This window comes from Athene cunicularia (genome assembly GCF_003259725.1).
Source record: "Athene cunicularia isolate RWA chromosome 8 unlocalized genomic scaffold, athCun1 chr8_part1, whole genome shotgun sequence".
Classification (NCBI taxonomy): Eukaryota; Metazoa; Chordata; class Aves; order Strigiformes; family Strigidae; genus Athene; species Athene cunicularia.
Window position 1 is genome coordinate 15673706 of NW_020799109.1, and position 17746 is coordinate 15691451.

Genomic DNA, 17746 nt, shown 5'->3' on the forward strand with positions numbered 1-17746 from the left:
GATTGTTTCTCATATATTTTATTAAGACATAGAAACATTTTCAGTGCTGCACTAAGCTTTTGAAATCTTTTGAATTATCCTGAGTTTTGGAAGTTTTAAGGCCACAGGAGCTCATGAATCCTAAATTGTATACTTTCCTTCGTTTTAGTAGTCTATTACTCTTCTTTCTTATTTACTTACATCTTCTATAATTAATTCTGATTCTTCATCTGTTTTTCCTGGGAACTTCATTCTCATGTCATTGATAATCAGAAGAGTCTCTTTTGTCAAAGCAACTTCTTGCTCCTTCGTTTTCTGCTGCAGCAAAGACTCACTCTAAAAACCAATAAGAAGCAGAGGAAAAATTTCAGGTGTGACATTAGATCACATTACAAAGATGTTTCCTTGACAAAAATAAATTCTAAATATGGTGAAATAAAATGTATTATTAAAGGGTATAGATATATTATCTAATACATAGCTAATATACACTCATGTATCTTGTACTAATGCATCACCATTACTTATGGTTGTCAAGCAATTCAAGAAAACTGTTGAAATGTAAGTTTGTTTAACAGAATAAACAAGTATATAGTCAATAACTAATATGCCCACCATTTAAAATATAAATTTGAAATCTAAATAACATACTTTGAATTTAAATTCAACACAATGAAAAAAATATTAGTCATAAAAACTCTTTCATCTCTTCACTGCAACAATTTAACAGAAACTGCCAAATAGATGTCATTGTGACAAGACTTCAGGAAGCATGCTCCTACTCTGGTCAGTGGTGGCTTTGACAGTGTCTTTGACTGTCCAGGATTTTGTATAAAGTATCAGTGCTTTTTATAGCAACACCAGCTCGAATTCCTACAGTGTCTGTGTAAGACTATCCCTGGAGGGTTTGGGGATTTTCTTTAAATCTTAGACACTAGTTAGACGTATTTCAGATCCTCGTTCTTTACTTTTGCATTTGCAAGACTAAGTAGGCTTAATTTCATGTTATTTCAAGAGTGAAATTCAGAATTTTTAGACATTTCTACATCTTTGTATTTTGTAAGAACTACAATACTTACTCAAGGCTATTTTTGCTTAAGTAAGTGATAAATACTTCCAAGCATAACAAAATATTTTGCTATATGATACATAATAATGTGGCTGAAATAATAAAATAGCAAACATTTCCAAATCCATTTTTGTTTCTAACTGCTGTAATAATATGTCTGTAATTCACAACTGTGAATTATAAACTTAGCTTCCATACCTTTAGAACATTTGGATCTCAGCAGCCTCCAAAAATGGCAATATACTACTCTTTTCTTGCCCAAAGGATAAACTAATACTTCATCATGCACAAATTATTTCTCCTTAGTAAGTTACAGTTTATCAATTTTAATTTTATTCTAGCAGTAATATATAGTATATTATTCTTAGTTGCAAAAATAATTATGAACAGACTTCCATTCACAATACAGTGCTAAATTATGAGTAGTTCTTATCCATTCTGTAATTTTATTCACATTATTTTAAGAAGTGTGACCTAAGCTCTGTCACCCAACATAATTGTTCTGCATATCAAGATCATTTCTGTGGTGGAGCTTTCTCAATGAAAAAGAGAGTACGGTTACTTACTAATGTTAATTTAAGTGAGTAGCCCATTTTTAATGTCAGATGGTAAGAGACTGTTTTTAATCTTTCAGTAATTTGTATTTGATATAAAGTTAATGTGAATAGAAAAATCTACATTAGCCCTGTCTCATTAAACTCTCAGAGTACATCTTGATGATAAAAGGGTACTTTTTAAACTTGAGATAGCTAATGTGATAAAAAATACCTTGAACACGTTGCAGTGAAGACACAATCTTAATGTCTTTCCAATTCTATTAGCTGACTTTAGAGATGGAAAACCATGTTAAGGAGTATTTCACAAGATATCAGCACACAACTTTTAAAGGATCCTTTTCCATCATTTAGACAAAACCTCACAGGCAAAACAGACAATGAGTGTTCTACCAGATAAAAATGATGATTAGAGATAGTAAATACTACAAAGCAAGTTAATTAGCATTATGAAAGGATTTCTGACAAAGCTCACCACAATAGAGAAAGGTGCAAATATGGGTTAAAAGTGCCAATTTGTTTTTCCTTATCTCCAGATGAATTATTTAGGTGATGAAATATATAGGTCAGGCACCAAATTATGAATGGAAACAGACTGGCACCAGCACATAGTACAATACTGAATGAAGCTGGGGATTGATCCCAGCAAATGCTACCTAGGGATAAGTGGATATGCAGTCCATCATGCAAACACAAAAGAAGAAATGCCTGGACTGTAAAGGAGATAACCAGAGAGGATGACAGTTCAATCACAAAAGAAAAAAATGTATTGTTCAGAAGTACATTGTAAATTGTAATTACAACTAATCACACAAATTCTAAACAGCTAAAAGTGTTTCATGTGATCTATTTATTCTATTATTTATTTAGCTAGACTGCCTGAGTATAAATGCTTGTCTGTCTCAGGGACAGGCTTCAAAATGAAAGAAGTTTTATCTTCAATTTAAAAAAAAAAAAAAAGATGGTGTCTCAGACACATTGCAGTGGCAGATCCTAAAGACAAGACCTATCTATAAATTTTAAATTGTTCACTTTGGAAGCAGAGCTCTACTGCAGTGGTATAGTGTATGCGAAATAGGTACAGTAGGTTGAAAATTAATTACACCTTCTTCTACAACGGACACCCATGCAAAGTCTTACTAATGTTTTATTCTGGTACAATGTATTTACCCTTGGAGCATATACTGGGTTTGAAAGATTAATGTATTTGTTACTGTAAAGATTTTGAAGGTAGGTACATCCTTATTTCAGCAGTCTCCAAATCACAGAAACTTTTAAAGAGAGGTAAAAACTCTTTCTATCCTCAAAAAACTGTTTAGGAGAGAATGTTTCCCAGTCACAAAAACTCTAAGATTCTACATTCTATCTACATTCTTACAAAATGTGACATCTGTACTGCTGCACCAGAAACACTGAAACATCACAAGTTTTTTACCTCAAGTTTTCTGACACTTTAAAAATTAATAATGTATTTATTGAGTTTTAGAGAAATGCAACACATTTTGGATGAAACTGCCATGTTAACTCACCCCTGAAGAGTTCATAGTTCCCATGCTGGGTGTCTGAGAGACTCTGGCTGAAGATGGGCTACGATTTAAAGAATGAGATCTATTCACCGAGGACGTACGCTGGATTTGCAGAGATGCTTTGGCTGAAAAGGGACGTTGTTCAGCTGCCTGTGACTGCATTGTCAATACTGATATTGAACGAGGGCAGCTTACAGAACGCCTTATTGGACCTGTGGATGATGTGGGGGATGAATACGATGGAGATTTTATGTTTTTAATTGAAGGTTTCCAGTTCATTCTACCTGCAGACAAATTAAATGAACAATGTAAGTATTTATTATTCTCACCCATTTTTTCAGTCTTTGTAACTAACAGCATATATGACCAACATTTGTGCACATATATCATACTGTAATGTACGTTGACTAACAACAATACATGTAGCAGTCAGTCATCTCAGATACCTTAATAATACATACTTTACATACTCTATAAGAATATTTATTTCTTCCTCGTAGTCAGTTTTAATCACGTAGACTCCAGTCCTCTATAACATGCATCAGCTTTTTGACAGAGTGCATATGCCCTATAGGTCAAAAAGTGTGCAGCTACTGCGTGTGACTTCCTGACTGTAAGAATATGCAAGCAGGAGAGAAAATTTGGTTAATGGATCCCATATTTGCAGATCTGGTGTCCCTCATCTGCTTCTGCACAGCCATACAGTTTTTTAATTCAGCCTTCTGCTAAATAAAGGATGTTGCTATGAAAACTAAAGTTTTAGAAGCAGCATTATATGTGTGCAATTACATGATGAAATTTTTGAGACAAGACACTGCTAAAACAAAAAATCACCACAGAACAATGCTCTGCAGCAAGCAAGAAACCAATCACAAAAAGAAATCTGTGCAGGGATCTCATCTGGAATATATTACCTTCTCTATGTCTCCAAATACATTATCTTTTCTATATTCCGCAAATTCAAGCATAATATGACTACCTTTTACAGGGAAAAAAATAACAATCTGCTCAAGAAAAAAAAAAATCTAAGAGCAAAGAGGAACATTCACACCTTTTCCAAATGTAGGTTTATTTTTCTCTCTAGCATTCTTGACAAAACAATGTTCATTTTTTACTGTTTTAAAAATGTGTTTTCATTGATTTAGAAAATATTTTAAAGAAGATGAAACCAGCAAACCAGTGTTTAGCCCTGAGTTATAAATATTGATACATTATAAAATACTGAAGCATTTTACATAATTCATTTTGAATGCCAAACTTACTTGGAAAAGTGATCATTTAACTTACCTGATCGTTCCAAAGACTTGTATTTATTTTCTTCAAGATCATATGAAACTCTTTTCTCTTTTTTTTCATTGTGATCTTCCTTTTCAGTTTCTTCTCCCGATTCTGACATACTGCTACTGCTATCACAGCTACTATCACTATTGTAGTTCTTAAGTTTTCTTAAGGGCTGTGAACTTTCTGGCATTGAACACAAGGGCTAAAGAAAAAACACCCAAGACATTGAATTCCTTCATAATGCCAAAAGAAGACTTTAGTATCATACTAGGTTCCTGATTCAGGCAGGTTCATTTGTACTTATTTAAACCCTCTCAAATTAGATTGGAAGTTTGTCCTTAATTTTAGAATAAACGCTTAAATGTTTCATGAAATTCACTACACAGTAATCCTGATCTCTCTCAGATGAAGAGCAGCATAATAAAGGCAAAAAAGAACTGTTTTATTTCAGCTATGACTTACACTACCAGACATACTGAATTATCGTTTGAGATCATAAATCAAGTGATACAGAATAACATTTACAATCAGTTTCGATCCCTCACTGATATTTGCAGTAACTGAAGCTATAGTTTAATAGTGACCAACATGAAGTAGAGAGATACATCAGGAAACTCTGGCTGGTATACTTCTGAAAGTGATTGATTCACATCCTGAATAAAGCAGAAACTGGAAGAACATAGCAAGCTATGCTAGGTGTATTTGGTGTCCCATATGCAGGTGGGATTCAGTGTCATTAGGTAATTAATCTTGTGCTATTACCAAGGATACTGGGAGACAAAAATCAGAAAGTATGAGACAGAGAAACTGATGCAAGAACAGAAACTACAAATGAAAATTTTTCTTCTTCCATCTACCATCATGCAGTCAAGAAAAATGCACTATCCTCCATTATATCTATTACTCTAAGGAAGTTCATATGGTCATTTTTTTTTTCCCCTACACATTTTTTTTCCAGTAACTGTCACTTATAAGAAGCTATGGTGATGGTGTCATCTTCCTAGTCATCTAGCGTACTGCAATTAAAACTCAGATTTAAAAATATTAATATCATAATTTCTGAACATATTTTGAGTCAGAGTGAAATAAAAAAACTCTCGGGATGAATTTAAATTACCCTGTTATCTTAGCGTAATGTAATGCACCAAGATCTGTTGTGAAGGACAATAGAAAAAAAGCCCCAAACACACTGTTCCTACAAGATACACTTAATAATTAAACATACGCTACCTGAACTTCTATTCCAGGGAAGGAAGGAAAGAGATTTCTGCTGCTAACTTAGAAGTGAGAGCATCTTTATGCAAGCCCAAACTGTTAGACCAGATAAGGAAGAGTTGAAGAACATTCCATTGAAGAGAGCCCTGGCAATTGTTCAGTAACACAAATACTATTTTGATATCTACCTACCTGCTAAAAGGACAAATTTAAGGTGCCTCAACACTTATTGCTTTCTCAGACACAGCTGTCCTAATCATGACATGCTGTGTATCACAGATATATTGATCAGACATTCCTGATGTATATTATACAAGGTATAATAAACATTTTCAATCAAAACTCACAGGGGCTTTAAGGTAGATCTCATTGCCATTTACCACATGCATGTTCCTCACAGATTCTACAATAAACAGTAAGAACATCCTGACCAAGATTTCACATCAATTAACAAAGAATAAAAAAGTCAAAAGTCAATGAAATTGCAAAAAAGCAGTAATGCCAAACAATAGCTAGATCTGGGTTTAAACTGATCTGTTAAAAGTAAGATATGTTTGATTGCTTGGCAATTCTCATCACCTTGATTTTTTCCCCTTATGCTAACCTGATTTTTCCTTGATTGAACTCATCTGATTTTATATCAGAAGAATAAAAATAAAAGAAATTGCTCATGTCCTCTAAAATATCTGTTATTTCCTTAGTTCTTTTTCCTGCAAACAGGTGCAATGTAATAAACACGAGTAAACCTTAGTGTGTAAGTGTAAGGTGCCCTCTAGAGGCTACAAATAAACCAGACATTTCCAGAATATATTTCTCAATTTAAGAATAATTCAGTAACGTTTTAATTGCAGGCAAAAATGCCTTCATTCTGGGAAATTCTTGACTTGTTTTCTACTCTGATCTCCTAATCACATTCAGATAAAAATAAGGCTGAAAGTCGTAGCAAATACAAAATAGTTATTACATGCAAAATTTATACACACACACAGCCCTCAGAGAAATATATATGTACTTATTAATGTATATGTCTACATTTGTTTCTGAGTATGGAGTAGGATGAGGAGGAAAAAAACTCTCTCCTAACTATTCCAGCTGTTCTGCACATAATTTTCTGAGTCATGACTGCTCCTTTTTCTGAGAAACAGAGTGTGCCCAAGGCAGAGCATCTGACCTCCCAACAGTAGCTTAAGTCAGCAGTTCAGACACTGATGTTTAAGGGAGGACAGAACTTTATGACCTTCTGAAAGAACCTTTCATGTTGGGTAACATGACATGAAAAGTACTGTTCCCTCGCATTTGTTTTGTCCATTAGATCTTGCTTATGCTAGTTTTTTGATATGTTAATGGTCATTATTTGTGGGATTTCATGACCACAAGATGAGTCTTACAGCTGGATTATTCTCTCACTTGATAGATTGACAGGCAATAATAAATTCTACTGCCCACCTCACTCACCAGATTTCTATACAGATACATATTTAGATACTACGTATCTCAAGACCCTTTACAGAGAGGGGGCCAATCAAATGCATATTATTAGCCATATGCACCTTACCCCTTACAGGAAAGAGGTGATGCTCTTTTGGTAAAAGATACAAGGACCATCCGCAATGGGCATCTGTATTTCAAAGGGAATGCATAGGATATTATGCAACCAGGAAAGTCTCCAGTCACATGGCTTCACTGTAGGCATGGTTTAAATGATTGAGAAGTATATCAGGACCCTAAAAAAGATGCAGGAATAGAGATCCTGTACAGCATGAAGTGTGCACACTGCAAGGAAAAGAAACAATCTCCTTGGATAAGCTAACTTCATTGCCTTCCCTTTTGATGTCATCAATTTTATGGCAAGAAAGAGTGGGAATTTTGGTCATAAGCAATTCTTCCTTTCTCCTGTAAGTGAAAACAACACTTCGTTGGTAGAACAGCATGTAAACTATGGAATCCATGTGCCTGCTATAAAGGAAAACCATGTCATAGTCTCACTCATAAATGGATCAAACTTCATCTTGAAACTAATAAAGAGAGGTTTCTCAATTTGGGCTCAGTACCCTATTAAATGTTTATGGCCTCCAGCTTGGGAATGGCTTTTGTGTAACTAGTGTAGAGACAGTATAGATCAAGTCTGTGTGCATACAGTCAACCAGATAGATGTTCTCTAGGGGCTGCTGAGAAAAGACGGGCTTCTGGAAAAAGGAAAAACATGACTGAAATGTTAAACTTGAATTAAGTGACCCTGTGTTAAAGAACTGAAAACAAACTTCAAGGAAAAGAATCCCTGAAGCATGTGGATTGAGAGTGTGTTGCTAGGGTGGACTTGATTTTTTTTTTTTTCTTCTTTAATTGAATCCACCACCATTAAAGCACTAGCTCACAAAATCCCCATATTTGTAATGGGCTTCCTGCAAATGTATTGTAATACCAGATTGGGTATGCAGATCTTCTTTCTAGTATGCACACCTATAGTAAGATGTAGCTCTTTGGATTCTTGCACATACCCCTGCAAGCTCAGTACAGCTGTCAGTATTCATTTTATAAAGAAATGCTCAGATTTGTACACCATGTCATCAGAAACATAAAATGCTGTAAAAAAATGTACATGTATCCATAAACAAATCCATCAGAGCTCAGGAACATAAACACAAATGTAGGCTCTTCCAAGCAGACTTGATCTAAAATGTTTTCAGGATATAAGAAACATACTTTAGCCAAGCCCAAACTATTTATCTTTACTGGCTTACAGTGATATGCAGTGTATTTAAGGCAAAGGCTTTTATGAACTATGCATACAACCAGAAAGCATTAAGCTAGAAATAATATACATTCACTTTAAAAGCAGTTTATGGATACAAAACAGGCTTCAAGATACACTGTACAACCCTTTTAAGCAAGTAAGCAAGCTACAGATACATCACAGTCATAATTAAGCCTTTGAGCTTCCACAGTGCCTTTTATCCCATGATCTCAAAATTCCTTAGTGGCACTAATCGATTAAAGATGAAAGCATTCTTTTGAGACAGGCTATGGATATAAAAATCATTTCACACACTGAAATCAAGTAATCTCTAGTACAACAGTTGTTGCCATGCACAATTCTTCAAAATAGCTTACAGAGGAAAAGAAGGATCTTATATCCAGGTAAAATTTAGTTGGACAAATGGTAGTTATGCTTCTCTTCATACATGGCAGTTGGAGGAAGAAAACTTCCACTAGGATCAGCTAGCTAATTTCCCCACTTAAAATTCTGAGATTACCTCTCTACAGACTGAAATAAAAATTTGGTACCTAAAACTCAAATACCTTAGGTCCTCGCTGCCTGGTGCATTTTCCCATTAGTTTTTCATCATCTATTTCACATTGCTCCAGAAGATCCAAAATGTCCTCCTCCTAGAAACACGAATTTCACTACAATTAATTCAAAGCTGGACATATCCTATCCTTCCAAAATTTAAGCACCAAGTGGTAGAAATTTGAGATTATTTTGATTAATAATTCCTGACATAAAACCATGAATCCCTCCATGGGAGGATATAGAAGTATTTCTTCTGATGCATGCATCTCCACTTAAAATCCACATGAAATTAAAAGGTAAAATCAAGTCTTAACATTTATTGAAGATAAAAGTCTGAAGAACGTCTTGAACAAGATTTCTGTAAAAGTGCTGGATGATGTCAACTACAAAGATGGGAAATGCTTTCTCAGATTTCAAATTAAATCACTTTAGTTGGTTATTTTAAATATAGCCATTTTCCTACTGTCTCTGACTATGTAAGCAGGCAATCAGGCAGAGTTTTTCTATGCCTTAAACTGGCAGAGCTGGTTTTATGATATCTCTCGTTTTAGTCCATACAAGTGGATGAATAGGCTGGAGAAAGGAGGCAGCAATTACCAACTCAAAAGCAGAAAAGCAGTTTTTGCCAACCTCTGGTTTGGCCAGGGATACAGCTGAGGATCAGAAAAATGGTAAAGTAGCTTAAAGTCATCTAGCCTGTCTCCACCCTGCATCCACTGCAGTTCATCCAGATTCAAGGATATGGCCCACAAGCTGCATAATGATGGAAACATCAAATGCTATTAGCCATCACACATGATTACCGTAAAACTAATCTACAAGGTCATGAATTCCAAGATCAGTAACTCCTAAAGACAATACTTCTGGTGCTTCAGTACCTTCATTCTTTTTAAAGGGTTATTCATTTCCCGCTGAAGTGAAGCTGCTCTCCCAGCAAGAAATGTCTGGAAAGCAGTGGCTAACAAACTCTCATACTTTTCAAGTAATGTCTTATCATCAGGAGGGTAAATTCGCCTAAAATAGGAAAAAAAAAAAAAAGAGTTTAAGATAGAAGTTGAGCTACTTATCACACTAGGAACAAAAGTAATGCAGCTAATTCATGGTCTCTTCCATAATGCACACACATCCCATCTATAACAATTATATAATATCATATCATAAAATGATATATGATATATATGATATGATATGATATATACTCTGAACATTGCTCTCTAAATCTAATTCTAACTCACTGAATACATTCATGTTTAAACCAGCAATTAGCCAGTCAAAAGAAATACAATGCAGGTCATTCCAGAGATATACCAAAACTCAGTTTTGCAGTGATCTGAAATTTCAGTGGGTGTGAATGATGCATGCAGGTGTGAATGATTCAAGAAATATTAACCAAATATGGCATGTAAAATTCAGAGCCACAAAATAATTTGTATTAGCAATAAAAGGACACAAAACCGTGAAAATCTAAGCAACTGCTTTGAGTTAATGGGCATGATGTAAATTAAAGATTGACTATGTACTGCACTTGATTGCTAAATACTCCAAATGAATGGAATCCTCCAAATAACAAGAAGAAACAGATACTATAAGAAAAAAAAAATTCTGATACATGGATGTACAGGGTGACTCTGATTTTTCCATTAGAGCAGCTATGCCATTATTCACAGGTAAGGGGATTATGACAACACGAGAAGCAGGACTTAGTGATTTATTCATGCTCATCAAGCAACAATGGGCTTTGAAGAAAACCACTCCAATCCGTTTGTCATGAATGCCTGAAACACAGCCAGAAATGATGAAGGTGGAAGACTAATTTCTAATGTACTGTAAGGAGTAATCCATAAATTAATTCTGTCTGCACTGTGCAAAGCATAGATACCATTTATATACTGACTGGCATTATGTGACTTATGTTTTTGTGGATCTTTTGTGAACTCTTTACAAAGTTCTTTTTCCTTCTATTTTAGTTTTCTCCTTCTTGAAAAGGTATTGTTGCAATGAAAAAAAAAAGGATAGTTATGACCCCATCAGACTAAGGGCAGTTGTAGAGCAAACTGAAGATGGTTCCAGTTTGCATGAAACACCTGTAGGAGCTCTATTCTAGTTGCAGTCAACACTTTTTAATGGTGTTGATTCTACAGCTGAAAAAATGCCATATAACAATACCTTAAAGAAAGGATATTCATTTAAATATATGTAGAAATACACTGCAGCTAAAGGCCATTTCAAACAGATATACATCCTTTTCACTTCTTCATCAATTCACAGAAGCTTGAAAGCATGGCTCCTCCTTTGACCACCCCAGGACTCCTACTGGAATCAGTGAGCTAGTTGTGCTTGCAGACAGACATGTGACTAAGCCAATGAGATGAAATCCATATATTAAATCAAAGCCTGCTGGGGTTGATTGAGGTTTCTCTGGATTTTTATTCACAAAGCAATACTAGCACCCGAAATTTCCATAATTCTATGGCAATGCCTGACAGAAGCTAGTCCTACTCTGCAGGAGAACATCACAAGCTAAAAATACTGCATAATGCTCAGATAAAATTTCTCTGCATCTCTAGCCAAGATTCCTTTACTTCTCAGGTTCTGCTGATTCTTCAGCCTTCCTGCAAACATTTGGTAATAAGAAAACACAAAGCTGCCCTTCCCTTTTACATATGCACATGGCTCATGAACTGAGACTTCACTGTTTCTTGAGGAAATATAATTTTTTTGGTATTTTTATTGATTTACATCAACCAAAAAGCTACATAAATAGAACATTTGGCTCATTTCAGCCAAGAACTGAATAAGCAACCTACAATGTGATCAGTTTAAAAGTTAGACTTTGAAGTTATTGAAAAAGCAAAATGTATTAAAGAATCATGATTTTTTTTTTTTTCTTACAATCTAAGTAGAATGAAAAAAACCTTCTTCATTGTGGGGTTTTTTGGATGTACTAGTTCTACATATGTCAAGAAAGGATGTAATTAAAACTGGGAATGTTACAAAGAAAGACTTCTTGTAAGCAAAATGTTAATTGATCAAAAATGAAAATTTCACAGAAATGCCTATTTAAATGAGAACTTTACTGGGAATTATAGAACATCTGCTCAAAAAAAAGCAGAAATGAAAAACAGCAGTTGAGGCATTATGAGGCATTATTTGGAATAAGAGATGTGAACTCAGACATCCCATACCCTGAATGAATGTTATAAAGAGTGGGCAAATACTCTCATCATCTCTTCCCAGCCACACACTGCCCCCTTTCGCCAAATATTCACAGGCCTTCCTTTCACTTGTCATTGAAGCAAATATCAATAAATAATAACAACATCATAAAACAAAAAACCTCTTATTTTCTCACCTATTTCTATTATAGCCAGCAAGTTAAAGCTTCCTTTTGAATGTATTTTACTAAGGAATCCGAAGATACTTACATTTAAGCATACTAAGATCCAAAATCAACATGCAGAAATATTCATATTTCAAATGCCATTCTATCAAAAATGATGCAAGCACTAATAAAGCTTTTGAACTTTTGGCAAACTTCATAGATCACGTTCAGATTTATTTTTGTTTTATAGGGGAATACTCACTCACCTATATTGCCTGCCCCAGAGATAAGAATCATCGTATGAGATTATAGAACAGGTCCATAATGACTGTCATGGTTCTTGGTAAGCTGGATGTGAACAATCATGTCTTTCAAGCAAATGTCTTACACAAACACTAGGGTGACTGATGTCATATAAATTCTTAAGTGCATGCAAAAATTTAGAATCAAAATAAGAACTATCTGAAGAAAAACCTTACTACCTTATATACATGTATATATTTTCTATGAATGCCTACACATTTTTGATAGAAGATTATCATCTACCACAAATACTTGCTTCCATTACTCCTAAAGAATGCACTGAATACTTCATACTAATATAACCAGAAATAGTTACCTGTAGTTCCCCATGTGTCTATTTTCATGCTCCTCTTTGGAAATCTGTTTACGTACTTGTGCAAGTCTTTCCTTCTACAAATCAAGAAAATAAGACAGTTAAAACAAAGATAGCATAAGCCATGGACAAGAAACAGCACATTTATTTCCTTCCTACCAGTTCTTCTTTTCTCCTTTCCAACGTGTGGCGCTGCTTTTCCCAGTCTGAGGAACCTGGCAACAGTTTTTTCATTGAACCTTGACCATATAGTCTTTTTTGAGCCTCAGCCTTCTGTTGAGCTAAATTTCTCCTTTTATCACTTGTCCTGAAACACAGATGATACTAAGATATGTCAATCCAATGCAGCTGAGATGAGATGCACTTTCATCTCAATTATATCATCTGTATTTTCCAGTCAGTCATGTGCGGTTTAGGATATAAAATTAGAATTGAACACTCATTAAGAATCTTTTTGTAAATATTAACTTTATGACTACAATATTTTAACACTTTAAGGCGTATTGTAATGACTCTGTACTAAAATTTAATGTACAAACATAATGGTATCTGTTTTCCTGAAGCATAGATTATTTTCCAACATACCCCAACTACAAAGTTTTCCTGTACAGGGGTACGGCTTTTGACTGTATGTGAAACTTTGGCCAAAGCAAATTTCCTGGCCACATGCCCACGAGTGCACTCATATCCCCACTTTGAGACCTGTTTGAAAAACCATTAAAAAAGAAAGCATGAAAATTACTATTACCACTCATTTTTTGCAAGCACATGAGCAAGAAAAAAAAAATTTGGGTTAATTTCAATAGGAAAACTGACAGCCATGGAAACATTTATATTTTGAAAATATGAAGGTGGAAAAAAAGTCTTCATTTTCTCCTAGTCCAGTTCAAATTAAAAAAAACAAAGCAACAGAGAGAGCCAAACTGAAGAAAAGAGGACAAGTTTACCGTATGTTGAGAAGCTTTAATGCATTTAGCAGAACGCCTTTTTTTACATCATAGTCTATTTTTTGATCAGTTCCAAAGCTTGGGGCACGATTAATCTGAAAAAACAAGATACAGAAGACTCAGGAACATTCACATTCACAGGGAACACATCTATTGTAACAGGCTTTGGAAAAATCATTCTTTCAAATATAGCAGATTAAGAGAATACATGCTGAGAAGCTCATTTCCATTTGTATTGTTTAAAAAATAGAGCACTAAGTATCACAAATACTGGGAAACAGGAGATGTACCTTCCAGCTACCAAGTTATCCAGACACTTACAACGAACACCATTCAAGTGCTGGCACTGTAAATCCAGTCTAATTTATTCTTTGTTGCTGCAACCTGAAAATTTACCATGCAAAGTGCTGTAAAAAAATTATAACAAACTATGTGTCATGTTATGATAGTCCAGCACATGAAGAGTTAAACTTTTTCCTAGTTTCCAGTCTGAAAGTAACTCTGCATACTTCTCTGAAAAGTAACAACTATATAAGGACAAAAATAAACTGTAATTCGAGGTCTTCTCAAGTATATTTAAATAACTATTCAGCTACGCTTTACAGCAACACCTAGAGATCTAACTTATTAAATCAGCACATAGTGTGAAAACATAAAATAATTAAGTCTTAGTAACAAAAAGCTTATAAGCTAAGAACAGGATAAGAGATGAAAAACATTACCATAAATATAGAGGAACAAGGCAAACGTAACTGGGAATCAGTGAGACTAAATCACGTAGCCAGGAAACTCAACCAACCACCACATAACCACTGCCAAGCTTTGAAGCCCCTGCAGAACTTCAGTTTTTGGAAAGGTTTGAGGAGGGATAATGAAGTAGCTGCATCAGTATTTCTAGGAACACCTTCCAGGCTGGTATAAAAATTTATACGTGAACAATGGGTGCTAATGAGAAGCAGGAATCTCACCTCGATAGTGAAAGAGCAATGCTGGTTACAAAATGGGCAGATACTAGAATCACAGAATCATCTAGGTTGGAAAAGACCTTGAAGATCATCCAGCCCAACCATTAACCTAACACTGACAGTTCCCAACTCCACCAGATCCCTCAGCACTATGCCAACCCAACTCTTAAACCCCTCCAGGGTTGGGGACTCCACCATCTCCCTGGGCAGCCCATTCCAATGCCCAACAACCCCTCCTGGAAAGAAATACTTCCTGACATCTAGTCTAAACCTCCCCTGGTGCAACTTGAGGCCATTCCCTCTTGTCCTATCACTTATCACTTGGTTAAAGAGGCTCATCCCCAGCTCTCTGCACCCTCCTTTCAGGTAGCTGTAGAGGGCGATGAGGTCTCCCCTCAGCCTCCTCTTCTCCAGACTAAATACCCCCAGTTCCCTCAGCCGCTCCCCGTACGACCTGTGCTCCAGACCCTGCACCAGCTTCGTTGCCCTTCTCTGGACACGCTCGAGTCATTCAATGTCCTTTTTGTAGTGAGGGGCCCAAAACTGAACACAGGAATCGAGGTGTGGCCTCACCAGTGCCGAGTACAGGGGTCAGATCCCTTCCCTGTCCCTGCTGGCCACGCTAGTGCTGACACAAGCCAGGATGCCATTGGCCTTCTTGGCCACCTGGACACACTGCTGGCTCCTGTTCAGCCGGCTGTCAATCAACACCCCCAGGTCCCTCTCTGATTGGCAACTTTCCAGCTAAAGAGCTTCAGAACTGAAAAATAATACCTTGTGCCCCATGTAAATAAGAAGTGGGATACAGTTAGTATGTTCAAAGCAGAGGGCAAAAGAGGTTCATTAAAACTGTAAGACTTTAGATACATTAAAGCATCTTAGAGCCTCTACAGTCATGGGACAGAAATACTCAGGCTGGTGAGCCACCAACTGTCCTGTCGGTGAGTGTCAGATGACCCATCACCTATGTTATAGCCAAAGGGTGCCTTTTGGCTTTGAGAGTCAGCTTGTTTGCTGGTTTTGCAGATGGGCTGGCAAAGTGAGCAATGAGATCTGACGCTGAAGGAAAAATCATGAAAATTCAGCAGATACGGTGGAAAAGCGTATATATTTTCTTTTCTGGAAGACTTTCATCCAAACATTTAATTGACCAATGTTCTTAGACTGACCTGTTAAGCCTACCATCACATAAGCAATTTTTTTTTCCTATACTGTATGTACTGATACAATACATACATTTATTGACATTCATTTTTTTTTTAAATGTGAATGTTCCACTTTCAGCTAAGCAAACATGTAAACATTCAGAGAAACAAACCCAAGGATTAAAAGCCAGTTCTCCCAACATTTCATTACAGAATAGTGGCAGTTGACTAGACCACAGACACACTGCGTCTCATTTTCAATATGAAGCTTAAATAAAACACTTTAACTAGAGCTGCACTGATTAAATACAGCTGATAACTGAAATAAGTTTTAAACATACTAATTTTGAGATACCATATTGTCTAATCCAGGAAGGGTTTATGTATGCTTAAAAACATATGCATGAAGATCCAATACGGAACCTTATGCTTCTGTCCAGCAAATACCTACGTACGCAAAAAGCTCACGGGACTGAAAACAGAGATATAAAATCAAGCCCCAACTTCTTAGTGAGGAGAAATGTTAGATAGTGAACAAAATTATATTTTGTGTCACGTATTGAATTTTTTAATGAACATGTGGCAACTAACGATGTTCTACTTTGAAATAATGTTTTTGCAATGCATTAAAAACCAGGTGAACAATCAGAAATGTATTACTAAAACTTCCACCAAACTAATTTCTAATTTTTTATGTACAATGAATCCTTAAATCCAGTGAGACTGAAGTTAGATACAAGGACTTATTTGGAACATGTAGAACACTATGTTGGTCCAGTACTGAATTTCTAGAGATGCATAGAGACAGACTTACACAGCACTGAAGCACCCAACTTGAGAGCATACAAAAATGCACACTGTTGTATTTATATTTAGTTTAGGAACTTCCTAGAGTTACAACAATTGGAAGTATAATATTTTGCATTAATAAAAATGTTATAAATATGCGTTACTTACGTGAGCACCAGTGTGAATTAACAGTGTGAGAAGTGTAAAATAATTTAAATGTTTCTCTCCTACAGGGTGAATTTTGCCAAAAATCTACATCTAGCTCTTCTGAACAAATAAAACCATACTGATTGTGTTTATTAAGCAGAAAATTGAAGCAAGGTTAGGAAAGACACAAAAAGGCATTTCAAATGCTATTATGAGACATTACACAATCCCTCCACGCTAAAGTTTCTGCCACTTTAATGCAGTCATTTAAGAGGCTGAAAAGCTATGGCATTAATAGTTAAAACTGGAGCACTGCTGTATCACCTGCATCCTCAATTTTTTGACGTACCATTAATGACTAATGTTTGAAATCCCAATCCTGCTGTGACCTCAATCCTGAAGAGTAACTAGAGGGGCAGTAAAAACAGTGATCCAGCTCTGGATAGCTATTGGCTTGGTGTAATATGTTTCAGGTAGCAGTAGATGCAGGTCCAGTACAGAAAAGATCCAAGCAACTGGTTACATCAGAAAGTTAAGAGACAGAAAGCAGGTGTGAATTTAAAGTTCATTAGGTATTCTGTACTAACTATCTATGTGTATACTTAAACTGCCTCTTGATTTAGTGTGACTATGTGCAAGAACATGTCACAAACTTTTCACTTTAACCCTCTTGATCTGTTCCATACATCGCCCTTCTCACAACAGAAACTTCAAGTGTCAGTTTTGACCACTGATCTTAAGTGTCAGCTAAAATGTTTACTTATCATTAAGTGTAGATGGAATTATGGGTGGTATAAAAATAGGGAATATCTTCATCCAGCATTGCTACCCAATACTTTATAACCTGAACTCACTACATAATTCTCTGATGTGCAAAACCACCTATACTCAAGGTAAAT

The 17746-nt window shown here is 35.7% G+C and overlaps 1 protein-coding gene across 5 annotated transcripts in view; it reads right to left on the reverse strand.

Annotated features, from left to right (window-relative positions):
• The window catches only part of TTLL7 (tubulin tyrosine ligase like 7), a 73138-nt gene that overhangs the window by 17410 nt on the left and 37982 nt on the right, over nt 1–17746 (reverse strand). For 3 of the 5 annotated variants that reach the window (XR_003398940.1, XM_026854197.1, XM_026854196.1), the window contains exons 11-19: nt 13802–13896; nt 13014–13161; nt 12858–12931; nt 9795–9930; nt 8925–9011; nt 4416–4611; nt 3132–3412; nt 1817–1873; nt 181–315 (exon numbers count right to left, since the gene is read on the reverse strand). Coding sequence is in view for 4 of the 5 variants with exons in the window: in XM_026854197.1 (XP_026709998.1) it covers nt 181–315; nt 1817–1873; nt 3132–3412; nt 4416–4611; nt 8925–9011; nt 9795–9930; nt 12858–12931; nt 13014–13161; nt 13802–13896 (1209 nt within the window). In the remaining variant the exon portion in view is untranslated. The remainder of the gene's footprint in view (nt 1–180; nt 316–1816; nt 1874–3131; nt 3413–4415; nt 4612–8924; nt 9012–9794; nt 9931–12857; nt 12932–13013; nt 13162–13801; nt 13897–17746) is intronic. The other 2 variants (XM_026854198.1, XM_026854199.1) reach the window with 1 other exon arrangement.